Below are 27,596 nucleotides of genomic sequence, written 5' to 3'. Positions count from 1 at the left end.
GTGACCTACATCTACTTTTTAAAGAATATGTATATTTTTATTGATTTCAGAGAGGAAGGGAGGGGGGGGGAGAGAGAAGAAAATATCAATGATGACAGAGAATCATTGATCGGCTGCCTCTTGCACTGGGGATTGAGCCCACAACCCAGGCATGTGCCCTGACCAGGAATCGAACCATGACCTCCTGCTTCATAGGTGGACTCTCAACCACTGAGCCACACCTGCTGGGCCACCCACTTTTTTTTTTTGGTAAGGAAAAGAATATATGTGTGGAGCCACCCTTATAAATTGGGTGTATTAAGGTGAAATGTAGAAAAGGCTTGATCCTCTTGTGGAACTATCTCCTATTGGAGATTTTGCTTCTCATAGTTTTTTTCTAACTTTATTTTGTTTTCCCTTGAGAGCTGTTTTTCCTTAGCCACTACCAAATTGTTCATGTTGTATGTTGTGGCCTTAACGTTAGGATCTTAGGTACTTGGAGATCGTGGTGTTCACCTAACTTGTCTTTCTGCGGGTTTGCTTTTGTTTTTCACGTTCTCCTCTCGCTTCTTCTCATTTCTCCCCGTCTGCAGATGGGGGCCCCCGCGAGACATTGATGCATTTCGCCGTGCGCCTGGGACTGCTGAGGCTGGCGTGGCTCCTGCTGCAGAAGCCAGGTGGCCGCGGAGCGCTCAGCATCCACAACCAGGAAGGAGCGACACCTGCGAGCTTGGCCTTGCAGCGGGGTTATCACAAGTTGCACAAGCTTCTGACCGAGTAAGTGCTCATTCTCCCTCCCCCCTCCCCTCCCCTCCCCTCCCCAGCAACCCCACCCCTGATTCATGCTTGTACCACCCACTTGGCATCTCGGTGTGTTTGCCACAAGTGAGAACCGCAGCTCTGTGCCTTGCCTTCTGCTGGAGGCTTTGTAAGCCTGCTCCTGCCTCACGGTGAGAGTGGCACACGTAAGTCACACCACCCTTTCCCTCTCTGCCTCCCCGCCTGCGCTGCGCTTGCCTCGTATTATAAGTCTTGTCTGTGGGGGTAGAATTCTATTGCCATGTGTCTAGTTGATCTCTGTTTAGTACGAGAGGAAGCAGTTTTCCTGGCTGTACCTTTTTTGTGGTATGTCTTCAATACTTGTAAGAGTTAATTAGAAGTGAATACTTGAGTATAACTGCATGCGGAAAATATACTGAACCACGGAGGTTAGGTTTGAATGTAATTTCTGTGAATAAAATCAGAGCAATCGTCTATTCGTATGAATAGCAGTAAAAAGCAACCGAGTTGTCTTGGAAATCGCTGTAGGAAAGCCTGTGTGTGTGTGTGTGTGTGTGTGTGTGTATGTTTGTGTGTGTGTGTGTATGTTTTCGGTTGTCATGCAGTCTGACTCTTCAGAGAGTTTTCTGAAGAAAGGCTATTAAGTTAAAATACTCGAATTCTTTTTTCTTTTGTAAATAGAAAAATAAATGCATTATAGTAGGCAACATTTTTCCATTGGAATATTTATAAAACGCAGAAACTTCAAGTACAGTTTTTCTTATTTAATACATTTTAATTGTGTTACGATCATTGTCTTCTTTCTGCTCCGTAACTGAAGAATAAACCTTGGATCTGTGGTCTCTAGCAGTTGAGGGATCCTTGTAAATTACGTCAGCGTTCCCTAATTCTCAGATGCTTTGCTCATGGTAGACTTCATTTAGTTGCAGTTTATAGTTGACTATTTTTAGCTGTGAGTGTGGGACAGTGTACAAAGGCCCAGAAGAGATCTCTGAATGTAATGCTGCTTACTGTCATATAAACGGCTATTTTGTTGGTGTCTGCGTTACGTACCACGCTTACAGCTTTCCCAGTTGAGCCAGACAGAAGGTTCTTTGCAGAAGGCTTTGTGATGGGCGCTGCAGATACAGTGACGGGAGGGGGGGCGGGCGCCCTACATCTCAAATGAGCTGTGGAGACTTGAGCTCCCCATGACAGTATTCCAGAAGCGATAGGCTCCATTCCTGCGCACTTCCCATCTGGCCAGTGATTGGATTCCCTCTGCTGCGTGCCTCCTGGCCTCCGGAAGACAGGCCTCGTTCCAGTAGTTGAAACAAGTGACTTAGTATAACTACCAGGCGGGTCCCAATGCAGTTCCCCTAAATGTGATCTTAGGGCCCAGAGGTTTTGCTGGGAGGCAGGGTTGGTTAAGGATTGCCATCCAAATGGGGAAATTGAAGTGATTACAACAGCTGCATTATATGCTTGGTGAGGGTGTCACAAGACCTATTGCAGCAGAGCTTAAAGGAAACTGGAGTGTGTGTTCTTGGAGAAGAGGTTGGCTTGCTTCAGAGTGCTACCCCTGTTACTTGTGGGAAGACCACTCATCCCACAGTAAGAAAGGGGAAAGCCAGGCTCGGAAACCTTTGCATAGAGCACCACAAGCGGAGAGAGAGCGTGAGCACGGTGCTGCAGGTCCAGCCCCGAACCGGATTCTTCTGGCTGTTCCTCTAGCCTGCGGTTCTGCCGCCCAGAAAAAGTGCTGGGTCATAGTTAGCAATTTAAAAAGCTTTTGGGGTGATTTTTACTAAGTCCCCCAGTCTTACTGTGATATTAGTAGACTTTGAAGTAAGAGTGGGTTGCTTTGATAAATAAATGAAAGCATGCTTGGAGAGCCCTAGCCAGTTTGGCTCAATGGATAGAGTGTTGGCCCACGGACTGAGGGGTCCCAGGTTCGGTTCCAATCAAGAGTACGTACCTCAGTTGCAGGCTCCATTGCTGGCCCTGGTCAGGGTGTGTGCAGGAGGCAGCCAATTGATATGTCTCTCTCACATCGACGTTTCTCTCTCTGTCTCTCCCCCTCCTTTCCACTCTCTCTAAAAATCAGTGGAAAAAATATCCTCGAGTGAGGATTAACACCACCAACAACAAAAGAATGCATGGAGAGTGCATAGCAAAGTGACTGACAAAAATATTTTCTCTTATTGCCCTTTTCTTAATTTTCCTCCTTTCCCTCTAGCTCTGTATCAGTTTCTCATCCATTAAGGAAATTTTTCCAAAATCTTGAAATATTTCCAGGCAGCATTTGGATGTCCCTCCTTGATAAGAGTTTGAAATGATTCCCAAGCGGAATAGATAACACTAAGAGAATTGGTTTGGCTCTCTGACACAGCTGTGATGTCGATGCCTCTGGGTTGATGGCACAGGGAACTCTAGGTCGTTAAGGAATCATTTACAACGCGGCCACCCTTACAAAAGGAATATTTCCCTTAAGGGCTTTAACTGTGGAGTATTGACATAAAAATGGCGAAATACTTCATTTGTCCAAAGAGTGAGTGCAAAAATGTTTGTCCTCATAACCATCTCATTTTCAGTATCAGTTCAACAACTCTTTATTTATCGAATGTCTGCAGTGCATTGTTGATATGTTATAGCTAATATTTCATTTCAACCTTATAACAACCTTTCTTAAATAAGCATTATATGTATTTTACGGATGAAATATGAAGGCTCAGAGAACTAAAGTGACTAGCTCAATGCGTTATAGAAAAGTGGTCAAGCTGCTGTTACATGCACATCAGTGGAATTCGGAGGCCCATCTTATTCCCTCTACAGAAACCTGGCAGACTCAGGAAGAGACCACTGGGATGGAGTGTGGCTGGCACTTCATGAGGAAAAGGCTCTAAGTTTTCCATTCAGTCCTAGTCTCTCCTGGCCCGAGGGAAACAGGAGTCTCAGTACCATAACTTGATGTTTATGTACCCATCAGAGGGGCTTAAATGTATTGTTGGTTACATTTAGCCCGTCTTTTTATATTTCATTCCTGCGACAATTTAATGAGCGAGTAGGTAGGTATACCCCTGTTTTGTAATTGAGGAAGCTGAGGCCAGAGAGATGAAGTGAGTTCTCAGAGTCATAGGCTAAAAGTAACAGAACCAGGCCCAGGATCGAAGCCCAGTGATGTGCCCAGTTTGGGATGACACATGGGCACAGGCCCAGCCTGGCAGACACTGGGCCGCGAGTCATGGGCCCACTGTGGTGGGTGGTGTTGGCCCCTTTCAGAGAGTTAGCGTCTCTGGTTTCTCAGGTCCTTCTTTTGACACATTTGCACTTGACACCTGGGTTCAGGGCAGAGGGTAGAGTAGCTACTCAAGTGTACGTATTTCACAATGGAGCCGAGTGCTGTTGAGCAAGATGTTCTGTGAACATAGTGATTGCCTCCTTATGGTCCCCTCCAAGTACTCCTCTAGTGGGTCCTTAGCCGCCCATCTGGTGCATAACCACTTGGGAGCTTTCGCTGTTCCTTAGGGGAGGAAGGAATGAGTAAATGTACAAATGTACCTTCAGAATAATAGCCAGGGCTTTTAAAGTATGCCTTACATTCATCTAGCCTGAGTCACATCCCTCTGTCCGTTTGTCCATCTGTTCATTACCCATGTATTCATCCATCCATCTTCCTGCCCTCCGTTCTCACTATATGATCGGGTCTTTGTCTCTTGGTAAAGATACGGTGCTGGAACTGAGTGGAAACTAGGAAGTGGGGGGAGGGCAGTAACATTTATTAAATGGTGAATACCGGCTACATTGGTGCTTTACATGTATTCCCATTAAAGTTTCTCAGCAAACATCTAGAGTGTGGTCAGTACTGTACGCCTCTACCGATGAGAAAAGAGACCCGGGGAGGCTAAAGACCTTGCCCGGGGCTATGTAGGCAACAGCTGCCATGACTCACAAGCCTGTTGTTTTTAAGCTTTATTGATAGAATTTTATGAGCAGTCATGTTTGGTGACATTGTCGGTCTTTTAACCAAACGGATTCCACTGACTTCCAATTACTTTTGCCCCCTTTTCTGTTAAATTTTCCACTGAAGCATTTTTAGAATTTTGACATTTCATAGTTTCTTTTTGTTTTTTGTTTTTTTTTCAAAGCCATTCAAATAATAATTTCAGGCTTTCTCTATCTGGCAACATGCTGAGAAACTACAAAATGTACTTTCTGAAGATATGCTTGTATTTATGTAACAGTAGCACCAGTTGCCATCTGTATTTCTGCTAGGCATTTTGCATAAATTCTCATATATTTTATCCTCTCCCTAACCCCTAAGGGGTGGGCATTTTAGCCTCACTTCACCAGATGACCGCCATAGCTGGCAAGTAATGGAGCAGGAATTGGAACGAGGCTGTAACTCCCAAGCCCATGGACTTGGTTACACTGTCTGGACTTCCTGAGGACACGCATTGGTGTGGGAAGTGGGCTGCAGTAACAAAGCCGTTCCATATGTCTTGTGTATCCTTCGGTCCACTTCTCTTCCCTCCCTGCTCTACGCAGGCAAATGCCCAGCCTCTGAACGTTTCGGCCTCAGAGTGTTTCTTCAAAGCGTCGTGAGGTTACACATCTTAGCCCGTGAGAACACATTCTCCGTGGCAACAGCATGTGGTTTGGAAAATATTCCTGACTTCGCTATAGACCTTAGGGGAAGAAAACGCGAACCTGTGATAGGACCTGACATTTGCATGTGAGCAAATGAGGGATCAGGTGGCACCTTCCATCCTCTGAAAAACACAAACCTTTAGGAACCATCACACATTGGTTTTTGTTGTTGTTGTTGTTCAGTTTTGAAGTTTCCTTGAAGTCATACAAGTGACTTGAAAATTTTACCTGCATTTATTGTTAGGAGGAGTAAAAATTATTCTTTTTTTAAAATTTAAATTCTTTATTGTTTAAAGTATTACATAAGTCTCCTTCCCCCACCCCCTCCCCTTGACCACTCCCCAGCCGCCCTTAACCCCCAAAATTACTCTTTTTAAAAATAAAGTCAATGGAAAAATACCCTTGGGTGAGGATTAACAACAGCAAAAGATTAAATGAGAGCATGCTTGTCAAGTTCTTAGAAACGTAGCGGCCCCTTTATTTGGAGAGGTGGGAAAGAAGATTCATTGGCCATAGGTGATCCTCAGCCTTGAATGAATGAATGGGGCTTGGCTGCTCCACCATCACTTTCTGACACACTCTGTCAGGTCAGGGCCACCCCCAGCTGTCATGCTAGCCCTTGAAACACTAGGGAATTAAAGCCCCATTTTCCTCCCAGATTTTCTGGAGTAAATAGTTGAGGATGGCACCTGTGTCGTTGCCTGACAGTTACTTCCAAGGCTCCTGTGCCTTTTTTATTTTTAATGACTCACACTCGGAAACTCCCTTCTCTTTTGTTCATTAGAACTACAGCAGCCAACAGTACACCGTAGAGTCACAGTTTGTTGAGCACTTGGGAGGGCCAAGCACTGTGCCAACCCTTTACATGCATTTGATCTCACAGTAAGCTTGGTATTCTCACTTTACAGATGAGGGCATTGAGCTTCAGAGAAATGGAAGGAACTGCCCCGCCCCCCCCAAAAAGGGGGAAGAGAGAAACTTATCAGTGCTAAAATTTCTAGTGAATTTGCATGTGCATGAATCTATACCTAGCCTAGCAAATGAGTTCTCCACAGTGAGTAGCCTCCTGTTCGTTTTGGGGTGTCACTGATTCCCTCCTCCCACCCCCCAATTTAGCTTCTCCGGCTCCATTTTAGTGGCGTTGCGGTTGAGCTGGTAGGACTCCTTGAGGTTTGGCGCTGTGATGGTGATGCGGTTTCGTGGAAGATACTGCAGTGGCCCTCCAATGAGGAACTAGGTGCTGCACTTCCTGTCAGAAGGAGACAGCAAAACACGCCTTCGGGCAGGGCCGACCCGGCCGCCGCTCTCCTCTTAAAGCTGCAGTATGAGGCCCGGGCACAAGTAGGATGGGCTTGCGATACTCGTGGTGCGTGGGCAGCCACAAGTGAGTACAAACCGACACCTTGTTGATCTTCATCGTTCATTCTCTGACATCCGATCTGACTTTTTTGTTGTGCCTCAACAGATGTATCTTTGAACTTCCCCTGAATGACTGGTGTTGTTAGTACTAGAAAAAAATGTGTGTGTTTTTTCTGCAGTTGGTTTGACAGGGTTTTACAGTGTGTTCACATCAAATTTGAGCTTTCTTGTGAGTTACACCATGCTGGACAAGGTAAGAAGCAGAGGCTGGGTGGCTGTTGATGGTTGCATAGCAGCCGGGACACTGGGAAGTTAGTTGACGTTCACTCTGGGCTTATTGAATGTTGTTGAACCTCATACATAAATCTTGACTTTAGGAATCAGATGTGGATACTCAGTTTGGATGCTATAACCCCAGTGTCTGAGGAATGGCCTCTTAATTGTGGTTTCCTACAGTTGAAAACTTGCTATGGATCCTGTAAAATTTATGTTAACAAAACCTAATTAGCATACCTGATTAGCTTCTCATAAATATTATATCAGACTTATGGTTTATATTTGAATGTGGTCAAAGTTTGAAACTACTATAGAGGAGGCATCACTGTGGAAGTGGAAAGTCTGGGTACAAATTCTGGCCTTTTCATGCACTAGCTTTGTTTTTTAATGGCTACTTTTAAATAGTCTGTAGATCTGTTCTTTAATTTAACAAACTGCCCTCTAATTACTGACTTGGCTAGGGTGCTTCTAATTTTTAATACTATTATACTTAAAGCTGCAGTGAATATTCTTATAGATAGAGCTCTGCCACATTTTATTAGTGGGCCCAGTAAAGGTTTACACAGTACTGAACACAGCGGAAGATGTACTGGCTTCAGTGTTACCTCAGCGAGGTCTTCCCTGACCCACCGTATTTAAAATTGTAACCCTCATAGCTGCTTTATTTTTCTACGTGGCGCTTGCCGTCTTCCAGAATCCTGGGTGTTCTGTTTACCTGAATGCTCTTGTCCCCCCTGCTACGGAGATCAGCTCCCGCAGGACACGGGTTTTGGTTGTATCCCAGCACCTAGCATAGTGCCCGGCTTGTGAGTACTTGCTAAACGCGTGGGTACACCCAGACCCGCCGACAAGACAGGTTGGAGGAGTGTCAGTATTCATGGGAGAATTGCAGTGGGAGAAGAATTGCAGTGAATAGTCTTGGGTCTCTAGACGGGCTAGGAAGCAAGAAAAGGTCACAGGGACAGTGAATTGGGAGCCTGGAGGGTTAACTCTTGGAAGTAATTATAGCAACAGAAGCACATTCCTCTGGAAGGAGAGCCTGGGAGAGGTAGATGGTCAATAGGTGGTTGTTGCAGAAGGGAATTTCCCAAGGTTTACGTATTAGAAAGGGAAGGATTGAGAATTAATAGTGGCAAGGTTAATAGAAACTAATTTTGCTGGGAAGGGACTGTATCACTTTTTGTTTCTGCCTTAACAAAGAGCCTCCTGAGTGGTGGTAAGTAGAGCAAGTTATGCCATCAAAGGCTTTTTTCTTATTGGAGAACTAGAGGCCCAGTGCACGAATTCATGCATGGGTGGGGTCCCTCCGCCTGGCCTGCGATTGGGGCCATCTGGCTGGTGGGGAGGGACCACAGGAGGTTGACCAGCTGGGGAGGGAGGGACCGCGGGAGGTTGGCGGCTGGGAGGGAGGGACCACTGGAAGTTGGCCGGCTTGGAAGTGGGATGGACCACGGGAGGTTGGCCGGCTGTGGGGGAGGGACTGCGGGAGGTTGGCCGGCTGGGGAGGGAGAGACCACGGGAGGTTGGCCGGCTGGGGAGGGAGGGACCACGGGAGGTTGGCCGGCTGCGGGGGAGGGACCACGGGAGGTTGGCCGGCTGCAGGAGGTTTGCTGTGGGAGCACACTGACCACCAGGGGGCAGCTCCTGCGTTGAGTGTCTGCCCCCTGGTGGTCAGTGCGCATCATAGCAACCAGTAGTTTGGTCGCTTAGGCTTTTATATCTGTAGGTGTCCATATGCGCTAATCTGAGTAAGCAGATATGCCAGTAACGTCTGTCAGACAGTTAATTAAACAGAGTTAGTGACATTATCAAACCAAGCTTCAAAGTTAAATTTACAGCCCAGCCTGAGTGGCTCAGTGGTTGAGTGTCAACCCAGGAACCAAGAGGTTACCAGTTTGATTCTTGGTCACGGCACATGCCCGGATTGCTGGCTTGATCCCCACTCGGGGAGGTGTAGGAGGCAGCCGATCGATGGTGTTTCATGTTTTGAGGTCTAGCTGAGAAATGCTTTTTCACATCCCTGTACCTTTGTCGGCTTTATTTGTACAGAAGGTAGGTATATTTGTAATGATATGAGTTGAGCAAAGTTCTGTCTTTTAATGAAAAGAACTTGAACTCGAAATTCTTGTAACCAAGGCTTCATTCAGAATAGGATTTGATCATCATATTGACAAGGAGAACATGATACGTCATTGTAGTGGTTTTCCCTAGGTGATGACCTAAGAATTTTGAATGTGCTTCCTCCACCTACCGTCAACAACAGTTTGAGTGTCTTGCATTGCATGGGTGGAGTGATAGGTTCTGCCATGCCCACTATAACCGTCTATGGTGTAGCCAATTTTGAGAGAAATGTTTAACAAGCCTGGCTTCTGTTGAAAAGCAGGCTAGAGTCATCCTCCTTACATTTCCTCATTATTGGGTTGTTAGCATAACATTAACTATTTTTAAGCACCTAGATTTCTTTTGATCTTGATCAAAATGACATCCTTAGGGAGGAATCCTGTAGTTTTTATTTAACCCATTTGTGGCCTCTCGTGGAGAGGATGGAACAATTAGTGATACCCCGAATCACTGGGGAACTGTCCAAACCAGATGGCCCGGCCAGCGTGGCTCAGTACTTGAGTGTTGACCTATGAACCAGGAGATCACGGTTCAGTTCCCGGTCAGGGCACATGCCCAGGTTGCGTGCTCGATCCCCAATGTGTGGGGCATGCAGGAGGCAGCCGGTCAATGATTCTCTCTCATCATTGATGTTTCTCTCTCTCTCTCCCTCTCTCCCTCTCCCTTTGCCTTCCTCTCGGGAATCAATTTATTTATTTTTTAAAAATATATTTTATTGATTTTTTACAGAGAGGAAGGGAGAGGGATAGAGAGTTAGAAACATCGATGAGAGAGAAACATCGATCAGCTGCCTCCTGCACTCCACCTACTGGGGATGTGCCCCCAACCAAGGTACATGTCCTTGACCGGAATCCAACCTGGGACCTTTCAGTCCGCAGGCTGACGCTCTCTTCACTGAGCCAAACCGGTTTCGGCTCTCGGGAATCAATTTTAAAAAAAAGGAAAGGCAGTCAGGGTGGCAATACTATGTGAGCCTTAGGGTTAAACCTGCGCTTGGGAGGCAGGACGGAGCTGTATTAACCCTAGGTTGCTTGCTTCCAGGGAGAATGCTGGAGAACCCGATTCCTGGAGCAGTTTGTCCTATGAAATACCCTGTGGAGACTGTTCTGTGAGGCATCATCGAGAGCTGGATGTCTACACATTAACCTCAGAGTCCCAGGCACACCATGAACCCCCACTTCCTGCGGACAGTTGCACTGGGCACATTTTTAAACTTATGAACATCCAACAGCAGCTGATGGTAAGGCAGCAAATTTCCATTTTAAGGCCTTTGTGCCCTCACTCCTTCCCCCAATGAACCTTGGCTATATTTAAAACCAAAACGCTTCCCTTAAAGATTGCGAAACCTGTAAATAGAGCAGTTTTCTGCTTATAGATGAGAACTAGCATTGGGTTTGTAGCAGTAGGAGGCTGAGAATTTCTCATTGGGTTTGCCAGGCTTTTGTAATAATGAAAGATACACAGACACATTGCAGATAGAGAAATATGTAACAACCAGAACTAAATTTTCCTGGCATGAAAGGAAATTTGTCTGTTGATCTTTATAAATTCATTGGTTTAACTTTATAAAACTAAATGGCCAAAGTAGCTTCTGATATTGTTGCTAAAGAACAAGAACCAGATTTCCTCAGAAGAAGGCCTTTTCACTACTTTCTGGATGAGTGATGGTAGTGCTGCTATATTTGAATCGATGGTTATATGGTACAAAGATCACCAAAAAAAAAAAAGGATTTTATAATCCACTCAAGGCCTCTAAGATGAAGTTGTTGCCAGACATAAAAACATTACAGACTCCCTGATAGCTTTGATTACGGATAATACGAACGTCATGTGGGTACCGCTCTCCGGCCATAACATCTGAAAGGCTAAGTTTAGATCATTTTTCCACCCAGTTTATTTCAGAGATGATTTGATTTGGAAAAAGCTTGGCAATAATTTCATTTAAGGTCACCTAGGGTCAGCGCAGTGCCAGAAGCTTCTTTGGGAGCAGGCATTATTTCGGAGGCCAGCAGGCCCACACACTTCATTGTAGCTTTGGATAAGGAGCTTGCCTCTGCCTTTCCCAGTCATGTTTGTTCCAGAACAGGTGTCATATTATTTTCCTGTGAACGACTGCCAGGAAGTCAGGCTTTCCTGAGGGCTTTTCTTCCTGGGTGAATCAGAGTCCAACTGAAAATATCAGTTTGCGCGTGTTAAAGCTACCTTAAGGTATGGGAATAGTTGATAAAAAACATGAGATACTGAAACTGTCCGAGGATGCGCGTGTTAGGAGCATCTAACGTTTTTCAAGAAACGCCTCTTGTTTCTGCCAGTCTCTGTTCTGTAATGTGTGGCTGTCATTAAATTTAATGAGCTGCTTTCGTAATTTTTAGGAAACTGTTACGCTTTCAACAGGAACTGGCAGCAAGCTAATTTTGAATATACTAAGGAGCATAGCACAGAAGCTTTTGTTTACGTATTTATCTATTTTATTTTTATTGATTTCAGAGAGGAAGGGAGAGCGAGAGAGAGAAACCAGCTTTCTTTTTATCTTGATCAAAATGACATCCTTAGGGAGCAGTCCTGTAGTTTTTATTTAACCCATTTGTGGGCCTCTCCTGAGGAGGATGGAACTATTAGTGAAATCCCGAATCATTGGGATGAGAGAAGAATCAATGATGAGAGAGAATCAATGACCGGCTGCCTCCTGCAGGCCCCCCACTGGGGATCGAGCCTGAAACCCAGGAAAGTGCCCTGACCAGGAATCGAACCATGACCTCCTGGTTCATAAGTGGATGCTCAACCACTGAGCCACACTGGCTGGGCTCACCTTTTATGTTATTGCTTATTTTCATCATTCTAGCGGCTATGTAGCTATAAGGGAGAAAAGTGGTATCGGGAACGGGAGAAAACTCCGTATTTACTTAGATCAGCTCATCGCGCATCCTCAGAAGAGCTGGAATGGTCGTCAGTTTTCTCCAACTGGATTTTTGTTTATAGGTGTCAGTGACATCTTTTCCCATGAACAGTTTTTAAACATTTTCTTTCATTTCCTCTTAGAAAACAAACCTCAAGCAGATGGACAATCTTATGCCCTTAATGGTGACAGCCCAGGATCCTTCAGGTCTGCTCACTGCCCAACATGCCAATGGTTCGTTCCTTCCCTGTGCAGCCGTGTCCACGGACAGCCCGCAGCCTTCCTCTCCTGCTGCCGGCGCGGAGAGCGCTCCATGCGGCCCCGGGATCACAGCCGCGCAGGCGGAACGTCCCTCTGATTTCTCCAGCGCTGGCAAGGACGAGAACACAGATTGTTCCTGTAGGAAGAAAAATAAAGGCGTGGAGAGAAAAGAGGAAGAGGCGGAGCCTACCGTGGACTCTGAGACTCTGTCTGATCCCCAAAGCTGCCTTCAGAGCATGTCTGATTGTGGGGAGAAGGGGACAGAAGGCCTGCCACCCTGTGAAATCGGAAGTGAAGAAACTGGAGCAACATCTGCCACAGTGGCCACAGCCCCGGGGTCTCTGAGCAGTGGGGGTGCAGCCCTGCCGGGAGTCCCACTCATGGAGTCAGGCGCGGCCCAGCATTTCCCTGCAGGGGAGCAGGTAGGCAGTTCACCAGTGGATGCTGGTGTCCCAGAGACTGCAGAGGGAACGGAACGTGGTCTCATGCACCCAGATGCCACCACCCAGAAGAAGGTGCTCGAAGCTGGGGAAGGGACAAAGGAAAGATTGGAGAACTCTAATGGCAGTGCAGCTGCAGCCTCTGACGTCAAAGACACACGGAAGCCTGTGGATAAAGCCCTGGTTCCAAACGGCGTGCCTGCCACCAGCTCCCTGGATGGTGCCCCGCCTGCTGAGTCGGTCCTTGTACTGAGTGACAGAGGAGCCCCCACTGAACCAGCTGCTGAAACTGAAACTTCCAGATGTCGTGACGCGAGCGCTGGTGATCAGAGCCCTGCCGTCGTTCCAGCTGCTGCAAATGGCAAGACGTCAGACGGCGTCCAAGAGGACGCTCCCTTAGCGCACACGGGCGGGGCAGTGTCTCCCGCTGATCTAACCTTCCCCCGGCCACAGAAGGATGCTTTGCCGAAGGAGAAAGCAGAAACGAATTCACCCCGTCCTCAGCGCCAGAACGACAAGCCACCCATCTGCTCTCCACCTGGAGACGAGGAACCTCAAGCTGCCTCTGCAGGTGGACAGAGCGCAGTGGCGTTAGGCGGTGCGCTGGCCGCAGAGCATCGTGATGACACAGTTACCCAGCCTGGAGGCACCGCCACGGGCCCGCCCCACGCACAGCCTCCGCCCACTGCCGTCTGCCCGGAAGGCCCACGGGCTGACACAGTCACCCCTGGCCCTGGAAGAGACACCCAGGAAGAGGTGGGTGTTTGTCCCCTTGAGGTTTTGGATAAAGAGGGCCCAACAAGAGGTTTGAACTCGGAAACACCTCTCACCAATGCGCTTGAAGTGGAGCTGCATCCACACGCTGTTTTCCCCAAAGCAGAGCGAGGGCCAGAGCCAGGCCAGGCGGTGACATCAGGCCGGACTTTCTCTCCGGCAGGCGGTCCAGGCAGTGAATCAGTAACGAAAGATGACGCACTTTCTCTTGTCCCCTCCCAGAAGGAAAAGGGAACAGCAACTCCCCAGCCACATACCGCTACAGACTGTAGAGATGGCGGAGATTGGAGTGATCCAGATAAGCAGCCACTAGAAGACCGTGCAGCAGGCCTGCCCACACCCCCCACTGCCCTGGACCCTCCAACCAGCATGGGGAACGCCAGTCCTGTAGGATTCAGTGGGGAGCAAGAGGGCCCCTGCCTCCCAGCAGCCCCTGAAGCTAGGAACATGGAGGGGAGCACCGACTCTTCACGGCTCCATGTGGCTGAGGCCCCTTTGGCCTCTGATTCCAATGTGACTGAAGAAGGAAACAATCCAGTGGTTCCAGAAAGCTCTGCAGCTCAGGGACAAGGTGACAGATTTAAAGCGGTGATTTGCTCCTCCACTAAGGAAGGCACTCTTCCTTCGGGGGCGCTGCGGGAAGAGCAGGGAACGGACACTCTGGGACAGGAGTTACCAGGGGTCCAGGGAGAACCTGGCTCAGCTGCCCGCGCCCGGGACACGGCACTTGAACACGGTGGTTCCCGGGACACACCCTCGGCCTGTCTGAACGCAGAAACTAAACACAACAAGGAAGTGGCCCCACCAGCCTCACTGCTGACTGAAGGTGGGGCCGCACAGAGCCTGGTGCCGCCAGGAGCAGGTCTGGCTGCAGACGCGGGCCAGGAAGCTGTGGGTGCAGAGCGGAGCAGCTCCCCTCCGCTGCCGGGTCTGTCACCAGATGCATCTCAGGCTCCTCACTGCAATGGAGCTGTTGCTGTGGATGGAGTGACAAACACTCGGGCCCAGGGAGAGACGGCTGGCTGCACGGCGAGTGGAAACATGGCGTTGGATGTCGCAGTGGGTAATGCTCTACAAGGAGCTGCGGAAGCCAGAGGAACGGCCTTATCACCCAGTGCCCAAGACCTGCCCGTTCCGGAAGTCTTGCTGAGCCAGGAGAATGGGATCCAGGTTTTGCCAGGAGCCTTACCAGACAAAGGTGGGGCTGACCTCCAGGGTCCTGCAAGCCCAGAGATGGTGCCTCTTGTTTGGGAGAAAGGGAAGCTGGAGGGAGCCCACCTCAGCTGTAGCAGGGATGCCTCCGAGGAGGCCCAGGTGAATGACGCACGCTCCGGCCCCCTGCAGCCCACTGCCAAGGAGCTTCCCGCAGAGACGGGGCTCACCACCAGTGAGGACAAGGCCCCCAGCAGGGACGGGGGTGCTCCCCGTGTCCCTCCTGCTGCGTCTGCCGAGGCCAGGCACCTGCCTAAGAGAGAAGACTCCATCGAGGAGGCTGCGAGTCGTATAGTGGATGCCGTCATCGAGCGAGTCAAGGCCTCAGGAGTCCTGCTCACAGCGGGGGCCGTCAGTCACGTGCCACCGCCCAGTCCTGCGGAGTCAGCACCAGGGGCTGACCAGCTGGAGAGCGCTCCTGCCGGGAAGGTGCCCGCCCTCCCGCCTGGGGGGACCCCACCAGCGGGCAGTACACCCCAGAGCCCTGCCGGATGTTTTGCTGGAAGGGAGGAGCCAGAGAAGATGATTCCGCCGGTTCAAGGACCTGAGCCAGCAACAGGTGAGCGAAGCAGAGCGTGAGGTTAACCTGAGAGACAGATCCCCTTGAGCGTCTCTGTGATGGGCAGGTAGGAATAGAGGCGTCCTGGCTGGTGAGAGGTCTTGCATTCATTGGGCAGGTTGCTAAGTGAACAGTCGCCACCCCCAGGAGAGGCACGTCCCCCCTCAGTGCCGAACAGACGTTGCTTCCTGTATTGTAGACAGCTGGCTTGATTGCCTGAGTCTGGAGGTGCTCTCTTTGCCACCCTGGGGTGGGGTGGGGTGGGGGGTACAGTCTGGTCCCTGCTGTTCTCAAATGATAAAGGAATTTAGCAGGTGTCTGTATTCACGTGGCTTAGGCCTTTTCTCTAGAGCCATCACAGACAGTGCTGAAAAGAGTGTTCCATTTACAAGCCTGAAACTCCTCCTTTCCCCTGTCCTCGTCTGTGTTCTGAGCACATTTAGAGGCAGAGTGGTTTCATGAATAACTTAGCTGTAAGCATCCGTCTGAGCCGATGGCCTACCATCCCAACTGGTGGTATTAGGTCATCCGTGGGGCGGGTGGGGTGCCCCCTCCTCTTCCTGCTCTAGGACCAGACCTCCCGCCCCACGGCCTGTGGCTTTTGGGCAGCAGTCTGGGAATGCAGGGCCCTGCACGGTGCAGGCATAGGATGCAGGATTTCCGCCCCAGCGCAGTCTGCTGAGCTGCTGTCACAGGGCAGACGTGGTGTCTGCTTATCTCGGTGAAGCAGCTGCAGTGAGCTGATTGCTCACACGGCAGCCTGCCCCATGTCCGCAGAGCGGAGCACCACCGCTGCGCAGTGAAACCAACTCAGTAAAACTTCTCCCTGGGAGTTGGCCGGAGCTGAAACTGGAGTCAGCCTCGGTGTTCCTCCCGAAACCTGTCAAGGTCAGTTCGATTCGCTTTGATACCACCACCAGTTACCAGGTATAGACAGAGCACCTGTCTCCATGTTGGACCCCAGGCTGTTGTAGGTAAGACCCAGCCTGTTTCGTTTTTATTGTTGGGTTGTGTTTTTGATGTTTTTCCTTAATTTTTGAAAATCCCTTTAAGTGCAGGGCGAGGTAAGAGTGTGGGGGTGGGGTGTGTAGAGAAATGAACAAACAAAACACGAGAAGGCGTTGCTTAGGAAATAGAGCAGTGCGGACACAATGGTCATTTCCCCGAAAAAGCACTGTTAATCACTCAGAACCTTTTCAAAAACATCGACTGAGGTATGTCAGAAACGGGCGCTAATATTTTTTGGTGACTTTAGGATTTAATTTTATTAATGTTTTATATTGCTAGTGGGAGGAATTTGTTGGCTGCTATCTCAGAATCTCGGTGAGAAGGTCTCTGCTTTTTAAAATAAGGCACAAAAACAAGTCTATTTTGGGGGCCGGGCAGGTTGACATTTGGGAAGAATGGGAATGGCTGTAAGCTGATGCCTGGCTGTGTTCCTCTCCTTTGGGTGCTGCGCCTCTGGCCACAGGGACTGGAACGATTTCTCTTTCTGGCTCAGGAAAATGAACGCAAGGCAGTGTGAACTGTATGAGCTCGGTGTCTCTAGTGTCCTCTGAGAAAAGGTAGAAACCAGGGAGAATTTCAGACTTTGGTATTTATTAGCACGTAAATATAGCAAAGATCTTAAAGTTTTAGGAAGGAAAATGAGGCGAACGCCAGTTCACCAGTATCTCTGGGTTTGGGGTTGTTGGTGGATATGTGTGGGCGAGTTACTTGTTCAGTTACCAAGAGGAGTCATATGTGCTCAGTGCCCATGGTCTCAAATTACAGAGAGAAGTGGCCAGTGATAAAAATCTCTGCTTTCTTCAGAAAATAGCCCGGATTGGGGAAAGCCCCTGGTCACATTGCCCTGGAAAAAAAGCCCCTGAGTGTGATCTCAGAGCAAAAGGGTATTTTCTAGGAAGTTCATGTTCCATTCATGAGTATAACCAGCCTGTTTCATGAGTGAAGGGACCGAGTTTACCTGCTGATTTGGAAGGAGCTCCATGGCCCTGGCTTCTGTTGTTTCATTTGCTGCCGTGGATTAAGCCAAACAGAAATTGAAATGGGGAAAACACACACTTCTGGTTAGAAAGAGGGGCCCTCCCCCGAGAGCACTGGTCACAGGGCTGTGGGAAACGGCTTGTACGTGAGTGAGCCAGGCCAGTCAAGTGTCAGGAATCACTGTTTACCGCTGAGACTGGCCAGTGCTTGCCGAAAAGCCATAGTATCAGTTGATGGGTAAAGGATAGCCAGGTCATGCCAAAAATCACATCCCCAAGTAAATAAAATAAAACGCAACAACAGTAAAAAGTCTACTCTTGTTCCCCTTGAAATATCTTGGTCAAGGAATGCTTCTAAGGGCATGGCTTAGTCAGATTTTTTAATTTAATCACATTGTTGAAATATAGGACTGAGTTTGGTTCTTGGGATTTCCTTGCCTGTTTTTAAATTGCTAGTAGGTTATATAATTACAGGGGCAAAGAAAGGAGAGATTTATAAAGGTTTGTTTATAGAAATATAACTTGCCTGAATCTAAAGTAGACCCTTGTGCACGTCACAGTGCCCTATTAGGACAAAATCTATATATATAGAAGGCTAAGTGACCAACTGTATGTCTATCCGACCGTCCGTCCGGCCGGCCGGCACATGCCATGCACTGGCAATTTAAAAATAAACATTGACTTGCACATGCGCGATACATATAAAGCTCCCATCGAATTTCTTAATAGTATTACTTTTTTGGGAATGCTGTGTCATAAATTAAAATTGAAAGTAGGTGCAAACATCATGCTAATGAGAAATCTTAATAGTACATGGGGTCTTTGTAATGGTACTAGATTTATTATCAAAAGGTTGCGACCTAACATAATCAAAGCTGAAGCATTAACAGGATCTGCGGAAGGAGAGGTTATTCTGATTCCAAGAATGGATTTATCCCCTTCTGACACTGGCCTCCCATTTAAATTAATTCAAAGACAGTTTCCCGTGATGCCAGCATTTGTGATGACTCTTAATAAATCACAAGGACAAACTCTAGACAGAGTAGAAATATTCCTACCTGAACGCTTTTTCGGACATGGTCAATTATATGTTGCTTTCTCTCGAGTTCAAAGAGCGTGTGTCTTTAAAGTTAAAGTTGTAAATACTTCATCACAAGGGAAATTAGTCAAGCACTCTGAGAGTGTTTTTACTCTTCATGTGGTGTACAGGGAGATAGAATGAGTTTAATCAATTTATCAGTCATTGTTTTTTTAAAAAATATATTTTATTATTGATTTTTTACAGGGAGGAAGGGAGAGGGATAGAGAGTTAGAATCATTGATGAGAGAGAAATATCTATCAGCTGCCTCCTGCACACCCCCTACTGGGGATGTGCCCACAACCAAGGAAGGTCCAGGCCCTTGACCGGAATTGAACCTGGGACCCTTCAGTCCGCAGGCCGACGCTCTATTCACTGAGCCAAACCAGTTAGGGCTTCAGTCATTGTTTTTATCAGTGCTTTTAAATCATCTTTTTGTTGTTTCTGTATCATGTCTTTGTTGTTATATCATGTTGTTATTGTTTATTAATCAATTTATATATGACTTTCATTTACACTTTACTAATTTTCTTCCATCTCTGACACTTCTATTATAAAGGGCATGAATAGCAATATTAAAATATTTCTTCTAATTAATTTCCTCTCAGTGTGCACGGATCCGTGTACCGGGCCACTAGTTTTAATATAATCGTTCTTTGGCGAAAGAAGCCTCTCTGCTCTTTGGTGTAGGGAGCAGTTCTCCCTGCCAGAGCGGTGGCGTGACTAGGTTAATAACAACCGCAGGAAGTTTTCCACGTGAAATTGAGATGGCCGTTCCATTTGTGTTTGGATTATCAAGGTGAATTTTGACTGTTCGGTCATCACTCCCCTTCAAAGAAGTGCCAAAGCCTAAATTTGCTTCAGACATTTTAGCACGTCCTTCCTGTATTTGCTTAACCATATGGTGACCAGGTAACCACTATTGTTTGGTCTGTGTGGAGCATAATTCTAGAGAGGACATGTAAAAACTTTTTCTTAAAAAAAAAAAAAAAAAAAAGGAATTGCTAGTTTGTGATTATGTCTTGATTTGGGAAGAAACAAAAGTTAAAACAAAAAATAGCTTAGTAGAACAGTTCAGTCTTACCATTTGCAGTTCTGGGTAAATGAGTGTATGTAGTGTTTTTTATTTAAAAAAAAATATTTTTATTGATTTCAGAGAGGAAGGGAAGAGGGAGAGATAGGTAGATGAGAGAGAATCACTGATTGGCTGCCTCCTGCATGCCACCACACTGGGGATCGAGCCCGCAACCCGGGCATGTGTCCTCACCGGGAATCAAACCATGACCTCCTGGTTCATAGGTCAACACTCAGGCACTGAGCCGTTCTGGTCAGGCTGTATGCAGTATTTTTTAAAGAAAGACTCTTCTCAAAGGCTTTACCTCAGTGCTTTCTTTTTTTGTCCTGTACAAATGCAAGCATCTCTTGCCTCTTGGATGATGGTCAAGGTGGACCACCTGGCTTCAGCCGTTAACCTGTTACTGTGGAGCATATGTAAGTCACACCACACTCAGATTTGTCATGAAAAGTCCGTGGTGAAAACGGAAGTTCAATAACCATTGAATTGGACCTTCCCTTACCTACAAACCCATACGAAAGCCAGGGAGAACCATGCAACCATGTAATAAAGGAATAGCTCAGCACAGGGTCAGAAATGACACCAGCTCCTGGAAGCAAAAGAACGCTCTCCCATGTGGCCCCAAAGCAAAAAACAAAACTCAAAAACATGGAACCTGGAGCGTGTTGTGTAAACAGTAAGGCGCAGGAATCGATTTTTCAGATGCCCTTTGTAACCCTCGTGTTCTCTTCAGAAATGCCAGACACCAAGGCTGACGACGAGGTGGATTTTCTGAGGACGCCCAGGCAGAGTTCAGTTTCGGAAGAGGTGGCTGGAGGCGACATAGCTGCACCTTCGGGGACGAGACAAGGCCTGAAGACGCAGGCGGTGAGTGGCCTCGGATCTTTACCGGCACAGACTCTGTTCAGCGTGGTCTGGCGGGTCTGATTTATGGCCTTGTTTTTTGCTTTGGGGATTTTTTTCACGGTGGTTCTCTCTTGTTCCGTGACATACAACCGTGGATATGCATGCTTTCCTAAAGGGTGTGCACCGCAGGCAGAGTTCTGTAATGGGCCTTCCCGAGAGGGTCCCTTGGAGATGGTAATGGAAAAGATGGTATTTTCCCTGTGAGCACAAGACCTTTCAGTTTGTCATCAAGTTCAATGTGTCACAGAATGAGAATTACCAAAGGGATGTGTTAGCCCTTTTGAAACCTGATTCTTTCTTTTTCTTTATATAGAAACTGATAGCAGCAAAAATGAGATTTTAACTTACAGCTCAGTATTATCTGTCTGCAATACGAAGTATGTCATTTTTAGTGATGAAAAAAATGTTTAGTAGGTTTTTTTTTTTTCATAATAGCTCTTTTGAGATATTATTGCTTTTTGTTAATCCTCACCCAAGGATATTTTTTCAGTTGATTTTCTTTTTATAGAGAGTGGAAGGGAAGGAGGGAGGGGGAGAAAGAGAGAAACATTGATGTGAGAGAGACACGTCGATTGGTTGCCCCCCATGCAAGCACCAACTCTGGGCTGGGGATTAAGCCTGCAACCGAGGTACGTGTCCCTAACACCCTTCAGTCCTCGGGCTGACACTAACCACTGAGCCAAAATGACTAGGGCTAGATGTTATTTTTTTTATAACCGCTTTATTGTGATGTAGTTCTCATACTATGAAATCATACTCATTCAAGTAAAATGCACAATTTAGTAGTTTTTAATAGCTTTATAGAGTCTTGCAACTATCTAATTTTAGGACAGTATGGTTATCCCACAAAAGAAACCCCACTTTTTTTTAAACCCCACTTTTTTTTTAAACCCCACTTTTATTAGCAGTCCACCCATCCTCCCCCATCTCCTGGTGGTCACTAATCCACTCTCTGTCTATGGATTTGTCCATTCCGGCATTGCATATACATGGAATTATACAGTATGTGGGTCTTTCACTAGCATAGTGTTTCAGGGTTCATCCATGTAACATTGATCCATATTTTATTTCTTTTTATTGGTAAGTAATAGTCCATTCTGAGATATACCACATTTTGTCGTACTTTTGGATTGGTTTTTGGCCATTGTGAATAATACTGCTGTGCAACCTTACATACAAGTTTGTATGGACATACGTTCTCATATACCTAGTAGTGGATTTGCTGGATCATATGGCAATTCTGTATTTAACATTCGGTAGGTTTTAAAATGCTTTCCTTCAGGTTCTTGAAATTACTTCTTTTTTAAAGCTATGCATTTTAAAAACAAGGAACTTCAACTTGTAGAGAGAAACATTGCTTTCGATTTGAGATTCCACGCTGGTTTAAGAAAAACAAAAACCTTTCGGAAACTGAAAAGCAAGTCACTGCACTCAATTATATTGCCTCTCGGAAAATCAGCCCTTGTCTAGACCCAATGGTGCCCTGGTTTTGTTCTTCAGAGGGCTCAGTGGTATCTTCTGAAAGTTCCACTAGTAGGTAAACAGCGCTGTGCCCTCCCAAACTGTTTCAAGTGTCTGAACTGTGATGAACGAGCCAGGTTTTATTGGAGTGCATGGGGAGGGAGGTGCTGACCGTTCTGACCCACTCCTTGTTGCAGATAATCCTCATGACTAACGCCTGGGTGGCTCCTTGTGTAGCAGGCGTTTCAGACACATGTTGCTTTTGCCTCTGGGGAACGAAAAAAGAACACACCCTGCACGGGGAGGGTGCGTGTGTCTTTGTTTCCAGGAGCCCCCACAGAAAGAGAAGGAACCAACTCATATCCTTGAATTCAAATGCCTGTTTCTCAGTCCTCCATCTCCACAGGGCAGTGGTTAGTGTCACTGAGCACAGCCCTGTGCTTGCTTTCCGATGGGCGATACCTCCATTGTGATGGTATCTTGTCCATTATAAAGAAGACAAAACATTTTTCAAAATAAAAAACTCCCTCATCTCTTTCCTGTTCTCTAGTTTTAGGCATTGAGGACGATAATATTCCTCTGGTTGGTCAGTGTGCCTCATCCTTCCTATGTAATAAAAGCCTAATATGCCGATCGACCAAATGGTGGAATGACCAGTTGCAATGACGCACACTGACCACTAGGGGGCAGAAGCTCAATGCAGGAGCTGCCCCCAGCCTGCAGGCCCCTCCTTTCCACTCTCTAAAAATCAATGGAAAAATATCCTCAAGTGAGGGTTACAAAAAAAACAAAACAGAAAAAGCTTTATTTATAGACACTAAAATTTGAATTTCATATAATGTTCATGTGTTACAAAATACTCTTTTTTGGATAATATTTTTGAATCATGTAATAATGTAAAATCCACTTTTAGGTTTTGTCATAGGCTGTACAAAAAAGCAGGCAGTGGGCTCCTGGCCTAGAGAATATTGCGCTTCAGTGGATGAAAAGAAAGAGCAAATGGGCTTGTTTTCTATACTGGTTCATTGGTTTCGTGGTCAGCGCTCTAGTTACTAACAGCAAGCAGGAAGGCAGCGCTCCCGTCTGTCTGTGTCTCTCCCAACTAGCTGTGTGACTTAGCTTCTCCACAGCTCAGTGTCCTCATCCGTCTCTCCTCTTGCTGTAACCTCTGGAATCTGTTTGCAGTCTGAAAGGGTTGCTTGAGCTTGTGGTTGTAGTTGAGGGTGGAGTGGCCTTTGTTTAATATTATTTAATCCGATCTTTCTGACACATGCCCAGTCCCTGTGTTGGCCTTGGGAATAGGCCAGTCCTTGCTTCATCGAATCATTGTTTCACTGAATCATCCTCTTCTAAAGGTAAAACAGGAAGAATTTGTGTATCTTACGCTCTGCTGGTGCATTTATGGCCATTTTCTAGCTTACGTCAATAAAGACTCTATTTTAAATTCTTTTAGAAGTCTTTCTGTTTGGTAACCTTCTCAACATATTTATTGTCAGTAGACAGGGACCTCGGTTGAGTGTGGCACTACCAAGTATTTAAAGAAAAGTACAATTGGGTTCCTGTTTGCTTTAGTTCAGCCGTCTGATACCTGTCATACAACCTGAGGAGTGATTTTGTCATTCCTTACCCTACTTGACATGTGCTATAAATGAGCCCTTACTTTAGAGGCGAATAATGCTGAAAATCATGATTCATAAAGGAATCAGGCAATAGCAAGATTAGTGCTTATTTTCCAGAGAAAACACATTTATGTGATTGCTGCAGGTTTCTCCATAGACTATAGATGGTCCCAACAGATGTTTCTTCACTGGCTTGGAAATGGTTCAGACGTGGAGCCCGCAGTTTAGGAGGCCAGGTCATTTAGCCATACACAATACGGTTGTGGTTTGTTATTAAGTATGGCCAAAGCTGTAATATTAAGTTACAGTTTAATATTCAACATTATCCCCTCTTACACACTTCTCTGGTTGAAGACTCTCAGTTTGCCTCTGTTCTGTTCTGTTCCCCCTCAGTGAGCTCATGTATATCAGGCTCTGAGCCTGGCCTCAGTGAGGACAGCTTAGCATCAGCTAGTTGCATAGCTTCAGAGTCCAATGTTCTTTTCATTCACTTAAATAACCAGTGGTGTGTGGTGGTTCCTGAACAATCGAGACTCAGTGTCTGCTTCTTGAGGATTATTATAAAAGCTGCAAGAATAGCATCAGACCTTAATTTAAGATGGGAGGCTGGGGGCGGTTTGACCTCTGAGACATTTAGAATTTTAACGAACCTGAACGATTATCTGAAGTTCAACACCTTTACATTCAAGGAGAGGAAAGGATTCAGCGCGGTTAAGTGGCTTGCCTCATCTCACTAGTTACTCTGTAGACTAGACTCACTTCTGTGTGAGCGCTGTTCCTCCTCGACGCACTGTGGTTTCAAGGAGAGCCACCCTGAGGGGCCACTTCTGGGAGTCCAGTTCACGTGGGTGGGATTCAGCATTTTAAACAAGTGCCCCTGACTGAGGCTCAGCCACCCCGAGGTTCTATAGCCGTTCCATTGGCCTCCCGTGCTTTCAGTGATAGTTGGAGAAATTCCATTCGCCATTTCAGGACCAAAGCTGACTCATTTTAAACAAGTCTCATGTTCTTATGATAATCTGGTTAGCTTCAGCAAAATACCACCAAGATGGTGTTTGTCCAAAGAGTTTGTTTTGGGTGCAGAAATTAAGATTTTCCAGCTCTGCCTTTTATTTTCAGAAGAATGAGATGACTAGGTATAGAGATGACATTGAACCCTTTCGTCCAGAATAGAAGCCTTTGTGGGTCATTCACCTTGAGATGTGCTCCACGGTGGCCAGGAAAGAATTCTGTCTCCTGCTTCTTTCCCCAGTTCCCCATGCTGCAGACCGGCATGCCCCACGTCTCATGTGAATCTTCTCTTCTGGATGTGGCCAAGTTCATTAGAAGGAACTTGCCTCCCTGGGGTATCAGTTCATTGAGGTATCTCTGTAATAATTCCTTTTCCAAATGCTCATCGCATAAGCTTATTAGCCACTGGAACAGTTAATTCAGTAAGCCAGTGTATCTTGTCAGGATGCCCGTGGTCCTAGCAGCCAAATACTCAGGAGCAAATGTGTTCAAACAAACTCTAAAATCCCATATGTTGAGTGAGTATTGGGTTACTGGGAAAGTCTACTCTTCATTTAAGAAAGCATGCTCTTCAATCAAGAAAGCATTTTAAATCAGAACCCTGCTCCCCTTTTTATAGCTTCACAGCCAAACATCAAAGTTACTGAATTTCCATTCGTAATTATTTTTACAGCAGCATTAATATTTGTCTCTTCAAGGCTGTGAGGAGTGCGTGGTTGGACAGAATCTGGTCAGTATCTTCTCCTTCATTCTCTATGCCTTTACTATTTTCAATGGAACACTATGTTTTCTTTCTCTTGTCTCAAGGGGGCGAGCTTGCATTTCCATCCCTAGTCCAGGAGTCCGGATAAAAGCTTTTGTTCCGTGTGGCTTCTCGCAGCCCTCCTGCACAGCTGCCAGAGGAAAGTGTGGCAGGTCGCAGGTGGTTTGGCGGGGAACCTGACAGCCTCAACACTGCTGCTGAACATGGCTCACAGACCCTACCCTCACTTAACCATTCCCAGTTTTTAAAAAGTCCCTTAAAAGATGTCCCTGCTGTCCTATTTGCATGTGAAGCTTTGTGGTGTATGTGTCACCGAGGAAAAGACAAATTGGCCTCTAGCGTTGCCAATAGACTGCCCCTAATGAGCCCTTTTGGGTCCAAAGCTAGAATTAGCTTCAGCCACAGGGAAACTTACTCCTCAGCTTTTTCACGCAGAGTTTTTGGAGTCACTCTTTTTTATGTCTCCTCTGAAATGGAGTCTCCAGGAAATGTCTGCACATATTCTCCTACATAGATAGTTGCTGAACAAGTGCCGCCGAGAGGAAGCCCAGACCGTAAAGCCACACGTGGACAGCTGTAGCCTTAGTGTAAATACATCCGTAGGTAATGTATGCGAGGGTGCAATTTCCTGACCTGGCTCTCTATTTTTAAGTGGCCTCGAGCTGTTTAATTTCTCCCGTCTCTATTTTCTCCTTTGATAGTGGTTAGGTGCTCTCGAAAGTTCCTTGCAGATCTTAAATCTTGATCAGTGTGAAATGATTGGAATACATTAATAAATATTGGGGTGTATATCTCATGTGTTGGACCGAACAGACAATCATGTGAGACTTTTAAAATCATCCTTTCTTTAACAGCCAGATTCTTAACTAATCACTTTTTAGGGAACATTTTCCAAGGAGTTTCTTCCCGCGTCCCCCCCCCCCCCCCAGTCTAAAAATAAATAAATCATATTAATAATCTCCTTTTTTCTTTCATAGAACTGCTTAATTTCAGGTCATAGATCCATTTTTGAGGGGTATATGTACCTTTTTTCCTCCTTTGGGGACAAAAGAAACACATATGATGCTTACCACTCCTTTTTTTACTATTTAAATCTTCATTGTTGAGAGTATTACATATGTCTCCCTTTTTCTCCCTTCAGTGTCCCCCTTCACCCGGTTCCTGACCCACCCAGGCCTTTATCACCCTATTGTCTGTGTCCATAGATAATGCAAATATGCATATAAGATCTTTGGTTAATCTCTTCCCACTCCCCTTCTCTATGTTTCTATGCCTCTGATTCTGTTTTTTAGATTCAGTTGTTGCTAGATATGTTTTTATTGCCATTTTATGGTTCATATTTTTTATCCTTTCTCCTCCTCCTCCTCCTCCTCCTCTTCCTCCTCCTCCCCCTCCCCCACCCTTTAACATTTCATGTAATCCTGGTTTGGCGGTGATGAACTCCTTTAGCTTATTCTTGTCTGTGAAGCTCTTTATTTGACTTTCAGTTCTAAATGATAGCTTTGCTAGGTAGAGAAATCTTGGTTGTAGGTCTTTGCTATTCATCACTTTGAGTATTTCTTGCCATTCCCTTCTAGCCTGCAAAGTTTCTGTTGAAAAATCAGCTGACAGTCGTATGGGTGCTCCCTTGTAGGTAACTAACTGCTTTTTTCTTCCTGCTTTTAAGATTCTCATTGTCTTTAATCCTTGGCATTTTAATTATGATGTATCTTGGTGTGGGCCTCTTTGGGTATTCCTCTTGTTTGGGACTCTCTACACTTCCTAGACTTGAAAATCTATGTCTTTCACCAGGTGGGGCAAGTTTTCTGTCATTATTTCTTCAAATAGTTTCTTCTTCTGGCACCCTCATAATGCGAGTACTGATGTTTATGCCTCCATCTTGGTTCCCCCAAAACTGGTCATTTCTTGGTTCCTCTTACCACTTTTTTCATCCATATTTTTGCACTATTCACTTCTGTTCGTTTTTTAAAAATTCAGTTCATTTAAACAAAACAGAAACAGTTCACCCATCATCTCCCCTCCCATCTCCATCTCTTGCAACCACCCATGTGTTCTCTGTATCTGCGAGTTTGATAGGGAGGTAGATTCATTCCACATGTGAGAGGTCATGCAGTATTTGTCCTTCTCTGTCTGACTTCTTTCACTTAGCATAATGCCATTGAGGTCCATCCATGTTGTTGCAAATGGCAAGATTTCATTCTCCTTTTGTGGCTGAATAATATTTCTGCGTGTGTGTCTATGCAGAGGGTGGCAAAAGTAAGTTTACCAACTCTATCAGGCCATAGTGCTACTCATGTATAGTACCATGTTACGTTACGTTTATTGTGAGGGCGCCTCAGCCACGGGCCTCTTGAGATTGGTTCAGGACCTGGGCCTGTCTGGAGGAGGGTGCATGACAAGAATCCCAGACT

The 27,596-nt window shown here is 46.2% G+C and overlaps 1 protein-coding gene across 5 annotated transcripts in view; it reads left to right on the top strand.

The window, feature by feature from the left end:
* The window catches only part of AKAP13 (A-kinase anchoring protein 13), a gene marked incomplete at its 5' end in the record, with an annotated part of 189,920 nt that overhangs the window by 80,950 nt on the left and 81,374 nt on the right, over positions 1-27,596 (top strand). For all 5 annotated transcript variants that reach the window (XM_080651813.1, XM_080651812.1, XM_080651810.1 and 2 more), the window contains 4 exons: positions 573-756; positions 10,186-10,384; positions 12,184-15,286; positions 20,159-20,292. In XM_080651813.1, coding sequence (XP_080507939.1) covers positions 573-756; positions 10,186-10,384; positions 12,184-15,286; positions 20,159-20,292 — 3,620 coding nt within the window. The remainder of the gene's footprint in view (positions 1-572; positions 757-10,185; positions 10,385-12,183; positions 15,287-20,158; positions 20,293-27,596) is intronic.

This window comes from Plecotus auritus, assembly GCF_963455305.1.
Source record: "Plecotus auritus genome assembly, chromosome: 15".
Taxonomy (NCBI): Eukaryota; Metazoa; Chordata; class Mammalia; order Chiroptera; family Vespertilionidae; genus Plecotus; species Plecotus auritus.
The sequence above is the reverse complement of the archived record's forward strand: the minus strand, read 5'-3'. Positions and strand labels throughout refer to the sequence as shown.